This window comes from Triturus cristatus, chromosome 7, assembly GCF_964204655.1.
Source record: "Triturus cristatus chromosome 7, aTriCri1.1, whole genome shotgun sequence".
Classification (NCBI taxonomy): domain Eukaryota; kingdom Metazoa; phylum Chordata; class Amphibia; order Caudata; family Salamandridae; genus Triturus; species Triturus cristatus.
Window position 1 is genome coordinate 310,208,021 of NC_140590.1, and position 19,394 is coordinate 310,227,414.

At 41.3% G+C, this 19,394-nt stretch overlaps 1 protein-coding gene and 1 long non-coding RNA gene across 3 annotated transcripts in view; one reads left to right on the forward strand and one right to left on the reverse strand.

Annotated features, from left to right (window-relative positions):
• LOC146809534 (transmembrane channel-like protein 7) overlaps nucleotides 1-19,394 on the forward strand; it is a 344,379-nt gene that overhangs the window by 197,313 nt on the left and 127,672 nt on the right. Inside the window, exons 9-10 of the mRNA XM_085616363.1 lie at nucleotides 1,803-1,966; nucleotides 3,854-3,980. Coding sequence (XP_085472489.1) covers nucleotides 1,803-1,966; nucleotides 3,854-3,980 — 291 coding nt within the window. The remainder of the gene's footprint in view (nucleotides 1-1,802; nucleotides 1,967-3,853; nucleotides 3,981-19,394) is intronic.
• Nucleotides 1-19,394, reverse strand: part of LOC146809535 (uncharacterized) — a 314,763-nt gene that overhangs the window by 75,665 nt on the left and 219,704 nt on the right. The window contains exons 1-3 of one of the 2 annotated variants that reach the window (XR_014966451.1): nucleotides 17,999-18,096; nucleotides 4,745-4,832; nucleotides 3,831-3,916 (exon numbers count right to left, since the gene is read on the reverse strand). This is a non-coding gene — a long non-coding RNA (uncharacterized LOC146809535). Of the gene's footprint in view, nucleotides 1-3,830; nucleotides 3,917-4,744; nucleotides 4,833-17,998; nucleotides 18,097-19,394 lie in introns of those variants that run through there. The other variant, XR_014966450.1, reaches the window with a different exon arrangement.

The window sequence follows — 19,394 nt, forward strand, 5'->3', positions numbered from 1 at the left end:
GTGAAGTTACAACGCATGCCATTACATCACATGCTGTTGCAACGCCGAACTTTACCTCGACTAGACTCATTGCTCACAAAGAACCGCCAGATCAATGCTGTCTCCTCGACCTGCTTCAACACCCTCTGCATGTTTGGAAAGACGTTCAGATGGATCTCAACCGAATCCTGAAAAACTGTCACGCATGCACTCATCAGGTTCAGAATGGACTTGGGCAACGCTCTCTATGCCGTAATCAACAAGAAACTCCTTTCAAAACTCCAGATTGTCCAGAACACCCCAGCCAGACAGATCCTGGACATCCCCCCTCACAGTCACATCACCCAACACCTCCACGATCACCACTGGCTATCAGTCGAAAGTGGAATAACCTTCAAACTCCTCACTCACGCATACAAGGCCCTTCACAACACCAGACCCGCATACCTAAACAGCTGCCTCTCCTTCCACGCACCCAAAACCACCTCCGATCAGCCCAGCTCTCACTAGCCACCATCTCACCTATTAGCTTGACTAGAATGGGAGGAACATTCTTCTCCTACCTCGCAGCCAAAGCCTGGAGCACCCTCCTACTCCACCTCCAGCAATCTCCCACATTGCCCCAGTTCAGGAAGGACCTCAAGACCTGGCTTTTCGGGTGATCCCAGCACTCAACTGAGCCACCCCCCTGCCACCCAGTGCCTTGAGAGCCTCACAGGTGAGTAGTTGCGCTTTACCAGTCCTGATTGATAGAGCTAGTGTCCCTCCACCCTGCTCTACGACTACCTACAGATGCTGCCCAGCCATCGAAGGACCCCTTTAAAAATTACCTAGAGAGTGCTGAATAAGATGCTACTTCCATGAATGTTCTACAAATCCATTTTTCTTAAGACTCTTTTCACAGGCACTCCAGCTATGCCCCTTCCTACACCAGCCCAAGCAGTCTAGAAGGCCACTAATTTAATAGAGGATGTTAACTTTTAAGTCACTCCGTTCTAGGTCTGCTGCATAGTGGAGCAACCTGGGGATGCAGACCGGCTGACTCCCAAACCTGCTAGGCATATATACCATAGTATCATTAGGAGACACACTGCAGGACCCCTTACTTAGATTCAACAAGGCACTTCTTGGGTCACATTTCGCTGCTTCAATCCAAAAGGATCACAGAGTGTGGCTCAGTGCTCATCTACTGGGCTGCTGGCTGCATGTCCGCTATAGAGAGGCACTGATCCACCTCATGACCGGTTACACCTTCCACTGCGCCTTAAGCATGTTATTCAGCCATTTAACTTAAATACTGGCAAAGCCATCTGGCACCTTCAAGATCCTAAATAGCATGCCCTCTAGTCAGTTAAAGTGGATAGGGACAGCTTTGAAAAATATCAGGCCATTTAGCTAACTTACCACGGAAATTTATAGGATCCAAGAACTCCATCCAAGGGCATCATTGATCTGGTGAGTTTCTTTTGCTCTGGTTTGTTTGGATAGGATGATTTAGAGGCATATTAGTTTGTGAAGGAAGAGATCAGTTGATACTTAGACTTATAGTAGTCTGGTGCACCTGCCATCTCTTCCAACAGCTATCTACAAATTTATTTCCTGAGGTCTGATGAGAGAGTGAAATGGTGTTTGTTAGCTTTGTATAACTGCAGGTCTGAAGACATTATGGGCAAGTGAGCTGCCCTGATGGGTTTTGAATTGTCTCTGTTGTGCTTGATGCAAATATACCGCAGAGATGTAAATAATTTAATCATTGTTCTGCTGCGAATCACTCTTTAAGGTAATCTGAATCTAACTATCCCTTTGTGTTTTACCCCATATAGGAGGATTCAATAGTGTCAGGGAATTTTTTCCTGGAGCTTCTGGTGGGTTACCTCCCATCTATTGCTATTACTGCTGCCAACTTCATCCTTCCAATGCTCTTTGGCATAATCATCCAGTTTGAGAAGTACCCTCTAACCACTGAGATCAAACTGACACTACTCAGGTATGGTATTAAGGAATAGCTCTTGGTCCAAGAGATAACACAGAAGAAATTAACAGACCCATCTGCAGAGAGTCCACTTAATGTGGCTGAATAACTTGTAGTTGTTGCTGAAAATAATTACAATGTAGCATAAGATTCTGTCATCCAATTATTTGACATAATACAAACGTGTCATCCATTATGATGTAAAGGCAAAAAAGATTTTCAAAGTTAGGAAATACATTATCAGTTCAATGTCAGTCACAAACCTGCCTTTAAATATCAGAAACTAAAAACATTGTAATCAAACATTACAAACCTCATCACGTCACAGCTATTGAAAACATGGAAAAAAGCATCATCGCAATTTCAAATTTCTAATCTCTATTGTGAAAATTTTACAAATTTCTTATGATCTAAGAAAGTCAGGCAGCAAGATAAGATGTGGGTTAGACTTTATGTGCATACCCACAGAGTGCAAAACCAACAATGCTCTTGTTGTGATTTCATTTTTGTAAGAATTCGCTAAAATTAAAATTCTGAGAACATAATCTTGCTAAATTCTTTTTAAACTCAAATGACTTTACTTCTAGTGAGTAAGGTTTATACAAACCTTGTTTGCACTGCTAAACTGGCATGTCTAAGTGTCTACTTCAAACGATTTTCATTGTAGCTTCTTTTTGAGTGCAAATTTGAAATTAGCTGTAGATATCTCCTTACCCCCAAACTTGCATATCTAATATGTCTAAGACGTTAAAAAACGGAGGTAGACAATGCACTATTTAAAATGGAGCTTACCGTTTTATCAGTAGCCATTTTGTTATCTTCTCAGGGTACGCCTCACAGGCAGAGGCATACATTTTGGTTTAATTACATTTAAAAAAGAGCTTGATCGATAGCCTAGACAGGTCCTGTGAAAGATGAAGCAGAACCTATATGAGGGAGTCATGTTTGAATTTAAAAGAGACCATGTAGATGCAGGGACTGCCTGTATTCTGAAACCTTAATACCAAATATTTGTTGGAGGTTACTTCATAAACCACCTCACTTTCTTTATTTGCATTCTACCAAAAACCAATAAAAGAAAATCAATATGTTGCACATCATAGCATTAACTCCCAAACAGTTCTTATTACAGTACATTGCCAGTGCCTTTATATAATGGTGTATGTCCATATAAGTCCTATATAACAGTAGCCTGTCCCCTGCATACTGTAACTTGGGGGTGACTCCCCCCATCCATATTGGTGGGCTTTCTCTATTGGAAAGCAGTGCACATCCAATATCAGAATCTATGGATTGACCAGGGTGCAAGAATGCACTCCAGTTTTGAACCTCTATTGGTGCATAAACGTAGAGGGACAAGTGTCATATACACGCCTCACTTGGGTCCAGGTGTTGCCATGTAAATTGTGAATCGCCTATAACAAGTGAGCCGGAATACTCCAGGGTTCTAATTTGGTCCAGATGCACATCTGTCAGATGCATAATATTACATTTTTAAGTCTATAAAACAGGGAAAAAAACTCAGTGCTGTCTGCTTAAACATATCAATCAACCAACATTGATAGGACAAGTATGTTGTTCACTATCCCACTATTTGTTCTAAATCTAGTTCCATATCAGGGTATGGTAGTATTTTCATCAACCCAAATAGGAATGTCATTCAACAAAAAGGAGGCATGATATTCTTCTCCACATTCAACTGGGCTATCATGCTCTTCTTATCTTCGTCTTTCAATGAGCTCTTTATGTAGAGAGTACAGGATATGGATTCCTTCTAAAAAAGGGAGAGCTGAAGAGAAATAACAAACATTGCACTGGGGCGTGAGACACTGTGCCTAATATGTTATGTCACTTTTAGATAAACTTTCCAGTTTGTTACCCTCTTCTCTTTTTTTCCAATAGGTGTGTCTTCCTGCGTCTTGCTAGTCTGGTCATCCTCCTCTTCTCGCTCTGGCAGCAGATCACCTGTGATGGGTCAAAAGATGATGTCCGTTGTATGCCTTGTGGATATAACCATGACCAGTTCCCAGTAAGTTGTAATAGTATGTTGAATTGTGCAATATGTTTCTGAAGCTTGTCTATCCTGGTGGCGGTGCTTAGTTTCTAACAAAATAAAAAAGTAAAGTGCTAGGACCAAAGATTTCTCTTACAGGATTGTCACTCACATCCATCACGGGTGCTGCCCACTGCCATCATCGGCACCACCCACAGTCTTCATTGTTAGTTCCAAGCTCCTCCCACCTCGTGTCTACATAATATCCAGGAGAAAATTTTGCCCCGCACCTCACTTCTCAAGCACCAAACCCCAATGGTGCAGTATGGATTTAATATTACTTCAAAAGGAGGATAATCATTAATTATTCAGTGGAATTGATGCTCCAAATAAACTAACTGAAAATCTTTTCCTAATCTTGCTTTCTTTATTCCATATTTGGAAACTTGTCTTCTATTAGTACACTGCCAGCATGTGTTTCGAGATAACACCTCTTTTTCAAGGCAGCAACAAACATCTACACACCATAACTTTCTGATCTCATTGGAATGAACAAAGTGCCTTATCACGAGTTTGGCGGTTCGATTGCCGGAGAACCGCATCCACCCTGCCAGTAGTCCACGGTGATGGCAACCCAAAGACCGGCAGCGTGGCTGCAGAGATCTTGCAGTGGTGGTCAGTAAGTTTTCCAAATATATCAATGCCTGTGTGTGCATTTCAACCTCATATATGTCGGATGCCGGTGTTCGGCCCGATGTGGGTAGTCCTCACAATGGCTATATGTTACGAAAAGTACTCACCTGTAGTTCGTCGCAAATGGGGTCGCATTCCTTGGAGTGCAGATCCTGCTGTGAAGGGCGACCTGAAGAAAAGGATCTATGTTGGAATCTGCAAGGAAGAACAAGGAAGGGGTGAGTATGCACTCCAAATCCTTTATCACCGACATCTTAAAGCAAGCAGTCAGACCGCAGCACTCAGCTCGTGGAAAAGGCAACTCATAATACGCATGGCAACTCGTAATATGGTGGTTGGACTGCCGTGCTCTCCACACTTGGACCGCCACCGCTGGTACGGCAGTCCACGGGACCGCCAACCTTGTTATAAGGGGCAGACTTAATTCTCATCGAATCAAACATGTTTTAGTTCTCATAGAGTCCACCACGTATTACTCTTGTTGATCTAACACAGAGGTCTTCAAACTGTGGGGCGCGCCAACCTTGTTATAAGGGGCAGACTTAATTCTCATCGAATCAAACATGTTTTAGTTCTCATAGAGTCCACCACGTATTACTCTTGTTGATCTAACACAGAGGTCTTGAAACTGTGGGGCGCGCCCCCCTGGGGGTACTTGGATGGTTTCCAAGGGGGGCGCAAATGCCTCTGTAATTACATGTGAATGAAGATGGCCTGGAACTGCTACCTTATTTATCTGCTGCATTTCCTGGCTGTCTTCATTTACACGCAGCAGCCCAGAGTGTTGTGAAGGGAGGTCACTAAGTGTCAAGAAGTTGGCTAAAAGAAAAGAGCTAACTAGTTTGAGTAGTTTGTTTTTTTACTGTCAGCTAACTGCATATAAAACAATGAGCAAACAGATTCAATGAAAATTAAAATCAAGTTGCATTACACATAGGCTGCTGCAGAATGATGCAGTGTTTGAAATTAAAACATGTTCCTCATAATATAGCCTTTAGTAATAAGTGATCAGACTGTACCTAATGTAAGTATTTTTATAAGTATAAGACAACACCCCTACATTACCTCTACAAAAAATCTTAGTCACTTTGACGCATTAAGCAGAGCCACTGGAATTATGTGGCGAGAGAGGACCAAATTATGCAACTGGGTTGATTAAATTATGCAAGAAGAAAAAGTACATTATGCAGCATAATCTGGCACATTTTGTGGTTAGCTTTATTGAATTTTGTTTCATTTTTAGTCATGGTAACACTGTTAGGTGAAATATTATACCTAATCAGTACCAATTTAACAGGCAAATACATCAATTAGCAACTGCAAGATGACCAATCAACCTTTATGAAGAGTCTTCAACTGCTCTGGAACACGTGACTAGCCATGTTTGAAGTAATTTTGGATCCGTTTGAAGTAGAATCACATTTTTTGGTTAAAATCTGCAGATTATGCAACAGATGATGGATTATGTAGCAAATGCGGTAAATCATAACGATGGAAAAAAACGCCTCTGCCGAAGAAACACATAATTCCAGTGGCCCTGGCTTTAAGTGACTAGGCTGGTATGAGGATGTAGTGTAACGGCCATAGTGGCCGACCTTGAAGCTGGAGAACAAGGTTCGAGTCTTGACGGGATGCTTAAGCATCCTGTGATTCTGGGCACATCACTTAATGTCCCTGCACCTGGCCGGAAAAAAACGTGTCTGTAATGCAACTGGTGCTCATGTAAAGTGCTCTGATACCTTCGGGCTGAGTCGCACTATAAAAAAATGCAAAAAAAAGAAAAACCTTGTTTCTTCTTTAACTGTTTGCACTACCACCCCATGCTTGCTTTCAAGCAGATGCACCTCAAAGTCAGCAATAACCATTCAGGGGCAGTTGCTTTTGTAAAAGGTGAGTCCAGGGTGTAACAGGGAGCAAGTCAGCAGGGTTCAATTCAGATGCAGAGCTGTGGTCCTCTTGACCCCTAGGACCTCAGAGTAATGGTCCAGGAAAAAGAGGGAAAGAGTGAGATTCATAAATATAGTCAACGAGATGGCCCAGAAGAGAAAGCACTGTGTGGGGGCTTCATTTTGATGGTTACAAATCGACAGAGACCGCTTCCTCAGAGAGATACCACAAGGAAGAGGACGATATAAGGGAGCCTTTTTTTATATAAAAAAAGGGCCATCCACTAGTGTAGCAGGTAACGCTGTCAGGTGTGTAAGTGGCCACTGCTATTCAGTTATGGCCATCTTACCATGAAGTGCAGTTGGTGCCCATTTTTCTTGCTAGTCTAGTTTCAGAGCCCAGGTTACACCTGCTGCTTTTTAACATAAAGGGGCAGAAAGAATCACTGGCACTGCAGGTACAGTGGCACCAGGAGCCAGAGGTATGAGGACCCAGCTAAACCTGAATTATGGCTGTTTACTATCCTTCCTTCTTAGCATTAGGGCCCACTGCTCACTTGTCAGTGTTGATTTGGGCCGCAGAGCAATTGCCCAATGGAGGGAAAAAATACTTAGTGTTTAGCCGCAGATAGATGGCAGAAAAGGGTGTGTGGCTAGATGGGAGTCCATGTTTTTAATAAAGGGCAGAGGAGACTGCCCTCTTTGCAAGGCAGTAGCTAACATTAGTAAAGCAGGTTCAGCAGCACTGGGGCCTTGGGGTCAGAGGGGCGCCCAGAATCACAATTTTCACTGTCTCACTTTACAAAAAGGTGCATGGGAGCTTATTTTTTAACATTAGGACCAAGGGCACCATTGCAGATAAAGGAAGAAAACATGTGGGAGCTCTTTGTTCTGAAAGGGCCTGTTTTAAGATTAGAGTGATGGTCCGGCATGGTGGCGAAGGGGTATAAGAGGCAGAGGTGATAGCCTGCTACTCAGGACTGAAGTTATCATTTGTGCAGCAAGTGTAGATGCATTGAGGACCAGTTGTGCAAGTGACTCACAACACCTCAATTATAGGGGGCATTAGTTTGGGGTCAGTAACTATTTTTGTTTGATTCATTTGCTGTTTTAGAAGTCTCATATTTAGTGTGGTTTATGAGCTATAGAAAAAAATACTCCTGAAATGATCTCATAATCCATACCCCCTACGCTCAGCCCTTTCACTCCCACTCACCCAATCCTTCCCGTAAAGTTTTTTTTGGGGGGGGGGTTGACATTAAAACATTTTTCTTAGGGGGGGCTCATAGCAAAAAAGTTTGAAGACACCTGATCTAACATCAAAAACACAAAGGACAAAACTCCACATAGTGAATTAATGAACATGAGCCCATCCCTCATCTGAAATCCCTTCAAATTCCTTAATTTCTGCTTAATTCTTATTTAAGGACAGAACACTTTGAAATGTTCTATTTAACCCATATATCAATTAGAACTACAATACTATTTCAATAATCACTATTATCACATTGTTGAATAAAGAACACTGGATCTGAAAAAAATATCAATTCTGTTGCCGTTTGTTCATCTTTACACAATAGAAAAACCTCAAAGAAAAGCCAAGGACTCGAATAAATCGAATTTTGTCTTGTGAATGAGACTCGATATATTATACTCATGGATGAATGGATATTATAAGACAATTTCACAATGATGGACCCAGGACTCAACCATATAACATTTCATTTTGAGTATTGAGATTCTGTTTGGTATTCTCATAAAAACAAGAAAGATTCCCAAATTCAATGGAGAGAATTCAATCCCCAAACATATAGCTTAATAACCTCAGTTTGTACCCATATGAAAATATTTGATGTAGCCATGGTTTCTAATATAAGCTCAATTCATAACATTTGTATCTAGTAATTAATATTGTTCATAATATGCTCATGAATATTTGGATATTCTCATGAAGAAATGGCGTAAACTCTCATTTCAAGATATTATGTATTTATAACTCTGTTTAAAACGCAAAAAAAAAGAAGAGACGGAAGAAGTTAGGGTATCACAAAAGTTGGTGTGTGTTCGGTAGCATTACAGTCACCCATTTATTACCAGCATTGCACACAGCCACCTGTCTGACATGACAGGTAAAGCAAAGCAACCATTCATAGTGTTGTTGCTCTTATGTGATGAATACCAATCACCTCTTTGACCCAAAAGGTAAAACTATCAATTTCTGTTATAAGACCCAAAGTGGTGTTAGCTACTTCTTTTTATTAGTGCAGTTCAGTTCAGAAAAACCTTATTTCGGTCGACAAGACCATAAAAGTATATGTACAATACAATACATTTCATTAAAAAAGATAAGATAATGAAAAGGAATCCATTCATCTTACACAGAGGGATGTGCATCAGTTGGCCTCATAAAGTGCATGTGCAGAATATGTGCAATTACAGACACGAGTTACCAAGACAGGCAAACATGAAGTACAACTTCTCATTTGTGGCTATAAAAATACAGTTGGTGTTAGACAACATTAAGATGCTTTGCTAAATTCATAAAATTTTGAATCCAGGGAAATCGTCGCTCAAGCCACCTTGAGATTTAGAGAATACACGTACAAAACATAGTAAGTACTTGGTAGAATTGGAGTGTAAAACATAACAATAAAAAGATAAAACCTTAATGTTGGAATTAAGCCATAAGCAGATTTAGACATTTTTGCATTTTAAAGGGCTTTAAGATTTAAATGAACCATTATCAGGTGAAACATTTATGTGCACTTACGGCTTTGGTAACAACTTTAAAAGGGTCCAACTTCTACGTCACACTGAATTTAAGAATCGGGATACAGCGAATACAATGGAAGTGCGGGTGTCAGTTTTCAGGACTCTAAATGCCTCACCACAATGCACAAACCCTAGATTCCTGCACTACTGGATGAGCCAACGCTGCCTAATCAACTTATAGCCAGGGCACCAACAAAAACATGGAGCTCCGACTTTTCCTCACAGTTCCTGGGAGGGCACCACGCTACTTCTTTTATCAATATGTTGCATAAACACTTATACTGTATACATATAGGTATTATGAAGAACGCATAATTTTAGAGCGTTACCACAGTTGTTAAGGTTTAGTAGCCATCCCCCATTTTTACCACCATGTTGCATAAACATCTATCTGGCATGACAATAATTCTCACAACTCTCAAAAGATAGTTCGATATATGATAAACCAACTTTGTCCACTCATATTGCTAAGAATGTTTTTAATTATTACAAAATATTTGTGAATCAAAAAGATATATAAAGCAGGACATGGTATATCTCTTTAAATATCAACATTATTGGTGTTACGGTCACTCAACAAGGATTCCGTTTTAAAATTGCATTCTGCAGTGAATTTTTGCGTCTCAAATTTATGACTCCCCTATTTCAATACTGCATCTGTAAGTTGCAATTTTTCTAAAAAATATTTTATTTTAGGTTGTTTCAAGAGAACAAAGTTCAAACAAGTGTTCACATGGAACTCACACACAACATACATTGAGACAGTAAAATAACTGTCAGGATTTAATCCTTGAAATGAAAACCAGTACGAAGTAGTTACTATCAATTCATCCGAACTGAATTTTTTTTTTAACAGGAAAATGCAATTTTAATGGGCAGATTTGCGAAAAATTATGCCAAGTGCGCAAAACCCCAAGTAAAAGAGTCATACCAAAATAAAAATTGTGAATATGGGTAATATAGGTTCATTGGTATCATTAGACAGACATATCCAATATGTATACTTCTAGGGAATACAGTGGAAAATTTCCATAGAGTTATTTCAAACAATGGTCTATCTTTGGAGATATCACCGCCGTTTCAACCCTGTGGGAGAATGGAAGGGATGGCCTGGGAAACTCATGGTAGAGGAGAAAAATGTGCACTAGGAAATTACATATGGTTCCAAAGGAATGTATGAAGTACTGGTTAGCTCTGAAAAGTAGTCAAGAAACAGTTCCTGGGTAAAACCAAGTTGATTCACAAGCGCAGGGATACATGTGCTGCGGTTTGAGATCAGTACTCCAAGCAGGGCAGTCCCTAAACAATGATAGGGGACATTAAGGATAAACTAAGCTGTTGGGCAAGGTGCAGCTGCCACCAGTCAAAGAATGAGTGCAGGAGCGCTTACCCAAGAGGGCACTAAGTACTGATGTGAAAGCGCAGGCTCTCAGGGAATAAGGACCGCAAGCAAATCAGGTAACACCAAGGTGCAAGAATAAATATAATTTAAAGTCACGGGGCTGTGCCTAAATGAATAAACAAATTGAGCAATTTAATATAGCGGCCAAACAGAGTATCCAAACATAATGTCTACAGTATGATCGGTGGAGCAAACTTACCCGAAAATCATTATAATGCCCAATACGGCAGGAGGCCCCAGAAGGACGCAGGTACCAGTGCTTGAGGATAAAGCCTGGGAGTTGCAATACCCAAAGCGAATTCCGCGAATGGAGAATCGCAGTGGGAGCGTGTAGTCATTTGTCAGTGTCTCCAAGCTGCGGGACACTGCACTCAAACTACAGATATGGTGCTCACCCCAGAACGAGGCTTGGGACACTTAATGTCCTCGTGGACTCGGCAAGTTGGGAGGAGGTGAGGTGTGTCAGGGGGAGACTCTGTAAGCACTGGAAAGGGTGTAAGGAACCAACTACTTTGTTGTCAACTCTTTATGTAGGTTTCTCATATCCTCCACCAATGTTTGTATTTTGTCAGAAAAAATTCAATATGCAGTACTTTTCTCCGACCACTTCTGCCATCTCCAGGAATACCCACTTTTGCAAATCCAGTTGTGTTTTACATCTGTGTGTGTGCGCATGCATAATGTACATATGATTTATGTACACAGCTCATATACGAAATATACTACACCTATAGATTGTATTGTTTATGAGTGACAACTGGTGTATGCACAAGTTTCATTAATACCCAAAAATAACCAACTCTTTCTTTTTATAGAATGTTCAAATCCCATTCATGTCTACAATAAATTCTTTATGAATCAGCTAATCACACCAGGGACAGAACACACTCTGCAATCAGCAAAATCAAACAATATGTCCCATTGCAAAAGAGTCTTATTGGTGCATGACTGAGGGATATTGATTCATTATTTATACTTTAACAGTGCCAGACATGTTTCACCTACAATTAGAAATAGATTGCAAATGATTCTAGGGCTCGTTTTAGTTAATGTTATTGTTAATGAAATTTGTACAGCGCACGAATACCCTCGGGTGTCTTGGCGCTTACGGAAAAAAACATACTGTACTGAGTAAGAGGCAGGTCTTCAACTGTTTCCAAAATTCCAGATGGGAGTGATTTTTCTGAGATGTAACGGAAGAGAGTTCCATTCCTTGATGGTGTTGAAGGTAAGACTCCTCCCCCCAATTCATCTTTTTGATCTGAGCTGGCTGCATCAAATAGCAATTAGCTGAACGCAGCACTCTGTTTGAAGAGTACCATCTAAACAGGTCTTCTAAAAATTTCAGCCCTTCTTTGTGTAATGCCTTGTGTGCCATGCAGAGAGTATTACATTTTATCCGCTGGCAGATTGGCAGCCAGTGGAGTTCTCGCAGTGCTGATCTAACCGACTGATACTTTGGAATGTCCAAAATCAGTCTTGCAGCCGCGTTTTGCACTACCTGTAACTTCCTAAGAAAGGTGGATTGCACCTTAATGTATAATCCATTACAATAGTCAAGTTTAGACAAGACTAAAGAGGTTACTAGTGACTTTCTACAAGACTTGGGAATGAAAGGCAGATTATTTCTAATAGTCTTGATCATAAAAAATGAAGACGACACAACCTAAGAAACATGAGCTTTAAAATTAAGCTTTTCATCTATATCCCCAAGATTTTTTGCTTTGTCTACCGGCGTAGGGGGAGGGCCAAGATTTTCCGGCCACTAAGCTGGGGACGAAGGAGGAGAAAGATTTCCGAACATAATCACCTCTGTTTTACTCAAGTTTAACTTTAAGCAATGAGTGCTCATCCAGTGGCTTAAGGACAGCATACAGTTGTAAAGTTTTAATGAGTGATTGATGTCCATATCCACTGTCAAGATCACAAGCTGGGTGTCGTCGGCATAAGATGTCGGAATCAGATTGAAGCTTCTTATCAGTGGTGCTAATTCCGGCACATAGACATTAAAGAGTGTAGGGCTCAATGAAGAGCTCTCCGAAACACCACATGGGAGAGAAAAAGGTGCAGACTTAAATTTGCCCAAGTGAACTGAGTGAGTCCACTCCGATAAAAACGATGTCAGCAGGGAAAGGGCTTTACCTCCTATCCCAATTTCTTTTAAACGATGAACCAGAAGAGAATGATCCACCGTATCAAATGTAGCGGATAGGTCCAGCAGCACCAAGGCGGCTGACCCACCGCTGTCCAACGAAGAGCGGATTTCTTCTGTAGTCTTAGTCAAAGCTGACTCAGTACTATGGTTTGATCTAAAGCCAAACTGGCTGTGGTCTAAAATTTGATTAGTTATGATAAAAGTAGCAAGTTCCGCATTCATGATCTTCTCAATTATCTCGGCCGGGAGTGGGATTCTCGAAATAGGTCGGTAGTTAGCTGTTTCCGATGCATCCAGATTACTTTTTTTTAGAAGAGGCAAAATACAAGCCTGCTTTCATTTAGCGGGAAAAGATCCTTGTTCTATCATCTGATTAAATATTTTGGAAAGATGGGGACCAATAAGATTGCTTATATTTTGTAAAATTTTAGGATGACAGGGATCTTCCTGAGAGCCTGACTTAATCATGGAGATTAATTTAGTGATTTGCTTCGAAGAGGTCAAGGGAAAGTTAAACAAAGAGGTATATTCACTAATATTTTGTACAGCTTTTTTACCATCTGAGGTCGAATGAGTGAATCGATCATAAATTTGGTCTACCTTAGATCTAAAGGAGAGAGCTGAAGTATCACAAACTTCTTGATTAAAATTGGTAGAATCATCTTTCTTTATTGTGGTTAAGTTTTCCACGGTACAGAATAATTCTTTACTTGACCCACTGGCCTTTTCTATCTTTGTTGTGTAGTAGAGAGTTTTCTCTCCAATCAACTTTTAAAAAAAATCTGAGATCATAGATTTGTATCTGTTTTGTTCTACAAGTTCATAATTTTTACGCCAGATCCTTTCTTGCCTCCTGCATGCCAGGAGCCCCAGAAGGACGCAGGTACCAGTGCTTGAGGATAAAGCCTGGGAGTTGCAATACCCAAAGCGAATTCCGCGAATGGAGAATCGCAGTGAGAGCGTGTAGTCATTTGTCAGTGTCTCCAAGCTGCGGGACACTGCACTCAAACTACAGATATGGTGCTCACCCCAGAACGAGGCTTGGGACACTTAATGTCCTCGTGGACTCGGCAAGTTGGGAGGAGGTGAGGTGTGTCAAGGGGAGACTCTGTAAGCACTGGAAAGGGTGTAAGGAACCAACTACTTTGTTGTCAACTCTTTATGTAGGTTTCTCATATCCTCCACCAATGTTTGTATTTTGTCAGAAAAAATTCAATATGCAGTACTTTTCTCCGACCACTTCTGCCATCTCCAGGAATACCCACTTTTGCAAATCCAGTTGTGTTTTACATCTGTGTGTGTGCGCATGCATAATGTACATATGATTTATGTACACAGCTCATATACGAAATATACTACACCTATAGATTGTATTGTTTATGAGTGACAACTGGTGTATGCACAAGTTTCATTAATACCCAAAAATAACCAACTCTTTCTTTTTATAGAATGTTCAAATCCCATTCATGTCTACAATAAATTCTTTATGAATCAGCTAATCACACCAGGGACAGAACACACTCTGCAATCAGCAAAATCAAACAATATGTCCCATTGCAAAAGAGTCTTATTGGTGCATGACTGAGGGATATTGATTCATTATTTATACTTTAACAGTGCCAGACATGTTTCACCTACAATTAGAAATAGATTGCAAATGATTCTAGGGCTCGTTTTAGTTAATGTTATTGTTAATGAAATTTGTACAGCGCACGAATACCCTCGGGTGTCGTGGCGCTTACGGAAAAAAACATACTGTACTGAGTAAGAGGCAGGTCTTCAACTGTTTCCAAAATTCCAGATGGGAGTGATTTTTCTGAGATGTAACGGAAGAGAGTTTCATTCCTTGATGGTGTTGAAGGTAAGACTCCTCCCCCCAATTCATCTTTTTGATCTGAGCTGGCTGCATCAAATAGCCATTAGCTGAACGCAGCACTCTGTTTGAAGAGTACCATCTAAACAGGTCTTCTAAAAATTTCAGCCCTTCTTTGTGTAATGCCTTGTGTGCCATGCAGAGAGTATTACATTTTATCCGCTGGCAGATTGGCAGCCAGTGGAGTTCTCGCAGTGCTGATCTAACCGACTGATACTTTGGAATGTCCAAAATCAGTCTTGCAGCCGCGTTTTGCACTACCTGTAACTTCCTAAGAAAGGTGGATTGCACCTTAATGTATAATCCATTACAATAGTCAAGTTTAGACAAGACTAAAGAGGTTACTAGTGACTTTCTACAAGACTTGGGAATGAAAGGCAGATTATTTCTAATAGTCTTGATCATAAAAAATGAAGATGACACAACCTAAGAAACATGAGCTTTAAAATTAAGCTTTTCATCTATATCCCCAAGATTTTTTGCTTTGTCTACCGGCGTAGGGGGAGGGCCAAGATTTTCCGGCCACTAAGCTGGGGACGAAGGAGGAGAAAGATTTCCGAACATAATCACCTCTGTTTTACTCAAGTTTAACTTTAAGCAATGAGTGCTCATCCAGTGGCTTAAGGACAGCATACAGTTGTAAAGTTTTAATGAGTGATTGATGTCCATATCCACTGTCAAGATCACAAGCTGGGTGTCGTCGGCATAAGATGTCGGAATCAGATTGAAGCTTCTTATCAGTGGTGCTAATTCCGGCACATAGACATTAAAGAGTGTAGGGCTCAATGAAGAGCCCTCCGAAACACCACATGGGAGAGAAAAAGGTGCAGACTTAAATTTGCCCAAGTGAACTGAGTGAGTCCACTCCGATAAAAACGATGTCAGCAGGGAAAGGGCTTTACCTCCTATCCCAATTTCTTTTAAACGATGAACCAGAAGAGAATGATCCACCGTATCAAATGCAGCGGATAGGTCCAGCAGCACCAAGGCGGCTGACCCACCGCTGTCCAGCGAAGAGCGGATTTCTTCTGTAGTCTTAGTCAAAGCTGACTCAGTACTATGGTTTTATCTAAAGCCAAACTGGCTGTGGTCTAAAATTTGATTAGTTATGATAAAAGTAGCAAGTTCCGCATTCATGATCTTCTCAATTATCTCGGACGGGAGTGGGATTCTCGAAATAGGTCGGTAGTTAGCTGTTTCCGATGCATCCAGATTACTTTTTTTTAGAAGAGGCAAAATACAAGCCTGCTTCCATTTAGCGGGAAAAGATCCTTGTTCTATCATCTGATTAAATATTTTGGAAAGATGGGGACCAATAAGATTGCTTATATTTTGTAAAATTTTAGGATGACAGGGATCTTCCTGAGAGCCTGACTTAATCATGGAGATTAATTTAGTGATTTGCTTCGAAGAGGTCAAGGGAAAGTTAAACAAAGAGGTATATTCACTAATATTTTGTACAGCTTTTTTACCATCTGAGGTCGAATGAGTGAATCGATCATAAATTTGGTCTACCTTAGATCTAAAGGAGAGAGCTGAAGTATCACAAACTTCTTGATTAAAATTGGTAGAATCATCTTTCTTTATTGTGGTTAAGTTTTCCACGGTACAAAATAATTCTTTACTTGACCCACTGGCCTTTTCTATCTTTGTTGTGTAGTAGAGAGTTTTCTCTCCAATCAACTTTGAAAAAAAATCTGAGATCATAGATTTGTATCTGTTTTGTTCTACAAGTTCATAATTTTTACGCCAGATCCTTTCTTGCCTCCTGCATGCCTGTTTGTCTATCCTTACGGCTTCTAAGAACCAAGGGGCAGAAGCTGATTTCCTATTTTCATTAATCCGCATACTAGGGGCTAGTTTCGCAAAATTCTCAAGCCAGAAGGTATATTTTTTGGCAGCGATTTCTACATCATTCTCTACCTCCTGTTAGCTTTTTACAAGCTCGTTGACCAGAGTAGTATGGTCGATTTTTTTGCCAGGCCCTGCCTAAAATCTTTGAGTTCTCAATATTTAGGTTATTGATGCGTGGAAGCTTGTACTTAAAAAGGATGGCTTGATGGTCCGACCAGATTAACGGGAGAGTAGTTACATTAGAGATGGCTGGGTTATTAGTGAACAGGCCATCAAGGGTATGACCTGCCATATGCGTAGCACCCTGGATCAACTGACTGAGGTCATATTCTGATGTTAAATCCAGTATTTAATCAGTGTCTTTGTCATCTGTTGTTTCTAGGTGGAAGTTCATATCCCCTAGAATTGTAAAAAATCAGGAGACCTTTAAAAAATCTTGACCAGAAAGAACTTAATTCAGCTTTATGTATCAGAGCCAGTCCGCCGCCTCTTTTTAACTGCCTGTCTAATCTAAAATTACTATAACCTTGTAGCATAGCTATATTAAAGTCAAAGTCTGAAGAATCATCGCTCCAGGTTTCTGTCACAAATAGTACATCAATTTTTTGATCTGTAATAAAATCTGCAATTTCATATTTATGTCTAATAATGATCTTGCATTAATAAGCGCTAGTTGTAGATCATTGTTCATTTGGTCTTGAGTTGATGGACTTTTCCGGGGGCTGAGCGGCAAGTACAGAAATTCTGGTAGTTTACTGTCACAGCCTAAGCATGAAGAGTGCGCAGGTTTTATTAAGTGTTTACAATCGAACTGATAGCATTTCTTATGCAGCGTTGGATGTAGAAACAAGAGGCTCTTACCTGAATATGTAATCAGAACTTTGTCTAATGCATGAGAATCAGGGTTTCTGGCCCTAGGCTCGGTCCAGGCGCGGACGGGCGCAGACGGGCTTGCCTTTGGCACGCCTTTGTCGTGCTGGCGGAGCGCCCGCTGCGCGCCTCTGCTTCGTGGCCGTTCCGGCGTGGCCTTAAGTAGGGAATTTGCAGAACTGGAACGCTAACCGCCTGAGGTAGGTACGCGAGATGGAAGCCTCGCAATGAATCTAAATGAGGTCCTTCCCTCCGCACAAATGGTACAGACCGTGACGGACCGGGGAAGCCTCCCAACTAATTTAAAGGTATTTGCCCCAGAACAGTTTTAAACATGATTACATTAAAAAGATTACAATTTATCAGGATAAAAAGGCTAAAATGCAGTAATAGAAATCTACATAATCCGTATGTGTGCAAAGCAAGCAGATAGCAGCATTCAGAACATTAATCAAATATTCCAAGAAGCCCTGTGCAAAGACAACAACATGTAGTTTAAGCAGCAGCAGTATGAGACCGCTATTAGTGAGAATATATTCAATAACTTACCAGTTTATCATTCATTGTCTACTGACTGAGCAGGACATTCACAGACTCCTGTACAAACCCCTGACGTATGACAGGGCTTCATTGCTCTTTGTTGCTTGTGAGAAAACCAGCCAGAACAAAGCAGGGATCTCAAACATTCCATTACTCTGATCTCCTTGCTGAAGTTCTCTTGAAGGAAGGTTCAGACCTCTAGCCCCTTCTCCCCCATTGCTTCCAGCAATGATGTCCATTTCACCATGACTTGTGCACCATCATCATGGAATATCAAGACGGCCCATCATGTACCTGCTGCTTTGCTGGGCCTCAGGCAGGAGCTCTGCCTTGCTTCAATCTATGCAGGAACTGTGCTGAATGTAGTCCTGTGAAGAAATGGTGAGTCAGCAATAGTCTCTCTTCTCTGGTATAATGCATCACTCCACAATTCAGTGTTTCCACGGCCCCTGTGATCAAGAGAGATGTGACTCAGGGCTTGGAGTGATGGGCGAAGCCTGCAGCCAGTGAATAAAGGTCTTGCAAGAAGAGGGATATGCAGCAGAAAAAAACCCAGCCTGACAATGAGGGACCAGCTCAAGCCTCACCGGAGATAAATCGCACTGGATGTTGTATGACAGGATGCCCAGAATGAGTAGTGTGCAAGGGAGTGCTGGTGCTGCTATCTCTGCACAGCCATCTTTGGGTTGGCAGGATACCAGAGTAGGCCCCACTTGTAATGTATTGGTCAGTGGTGTGCTTGATCACAGTTAGCAGAGGATGCACCACACACAGGGTGAGTCCAGACCACACGTCGGGTATTTGCAGGGCTGTGCTGCTGGTGCAGCCATGAGCTGCCATGCCAGCAAGGTGCACTGAAGAACAGAGCAGTAGTGCATACCGTATGGCACGAGCTCCCTGGTGGCCAGGCCCCTGCTGATTGCAGAATTGAGCACAACATTGGCATCTTGATGTGTGTGGCAGAAGTGAACTATGTACAAGGGCAACTTAATGTCGTCACTGAGAAAAATAAATGAAGTGAGCTCTGATATGTATGGCTATCCCTTGCTAAGCCCCCAGGCTGAATGTTTTAGCCAATGGGAATGGGAGACAGGGCTTAAAGCTGTGAACATGTGCTCTATTGAATTACATACCCGAAGCAAAAACAAACACCCTGACTGGGGTGTAAGCTGACTAACACAGACATAGCTTGTGGTAAATTCGGGGACACATCGCGGTGGAGGTACGTGCTCGGAGGTTCTTGGTTTCAATGATGGCTGATCCTACATTTGACATATGTTGAATTTTGTTTGCAGTGTGGACCTGCTCTGCATATATCTGTGTGGGCGCGGGAGACCCCTAAAATCTTACACCTCAAAAGACACCTCAACAACATGTCTACAGTTGAGTGGATCGGGGATGGTGT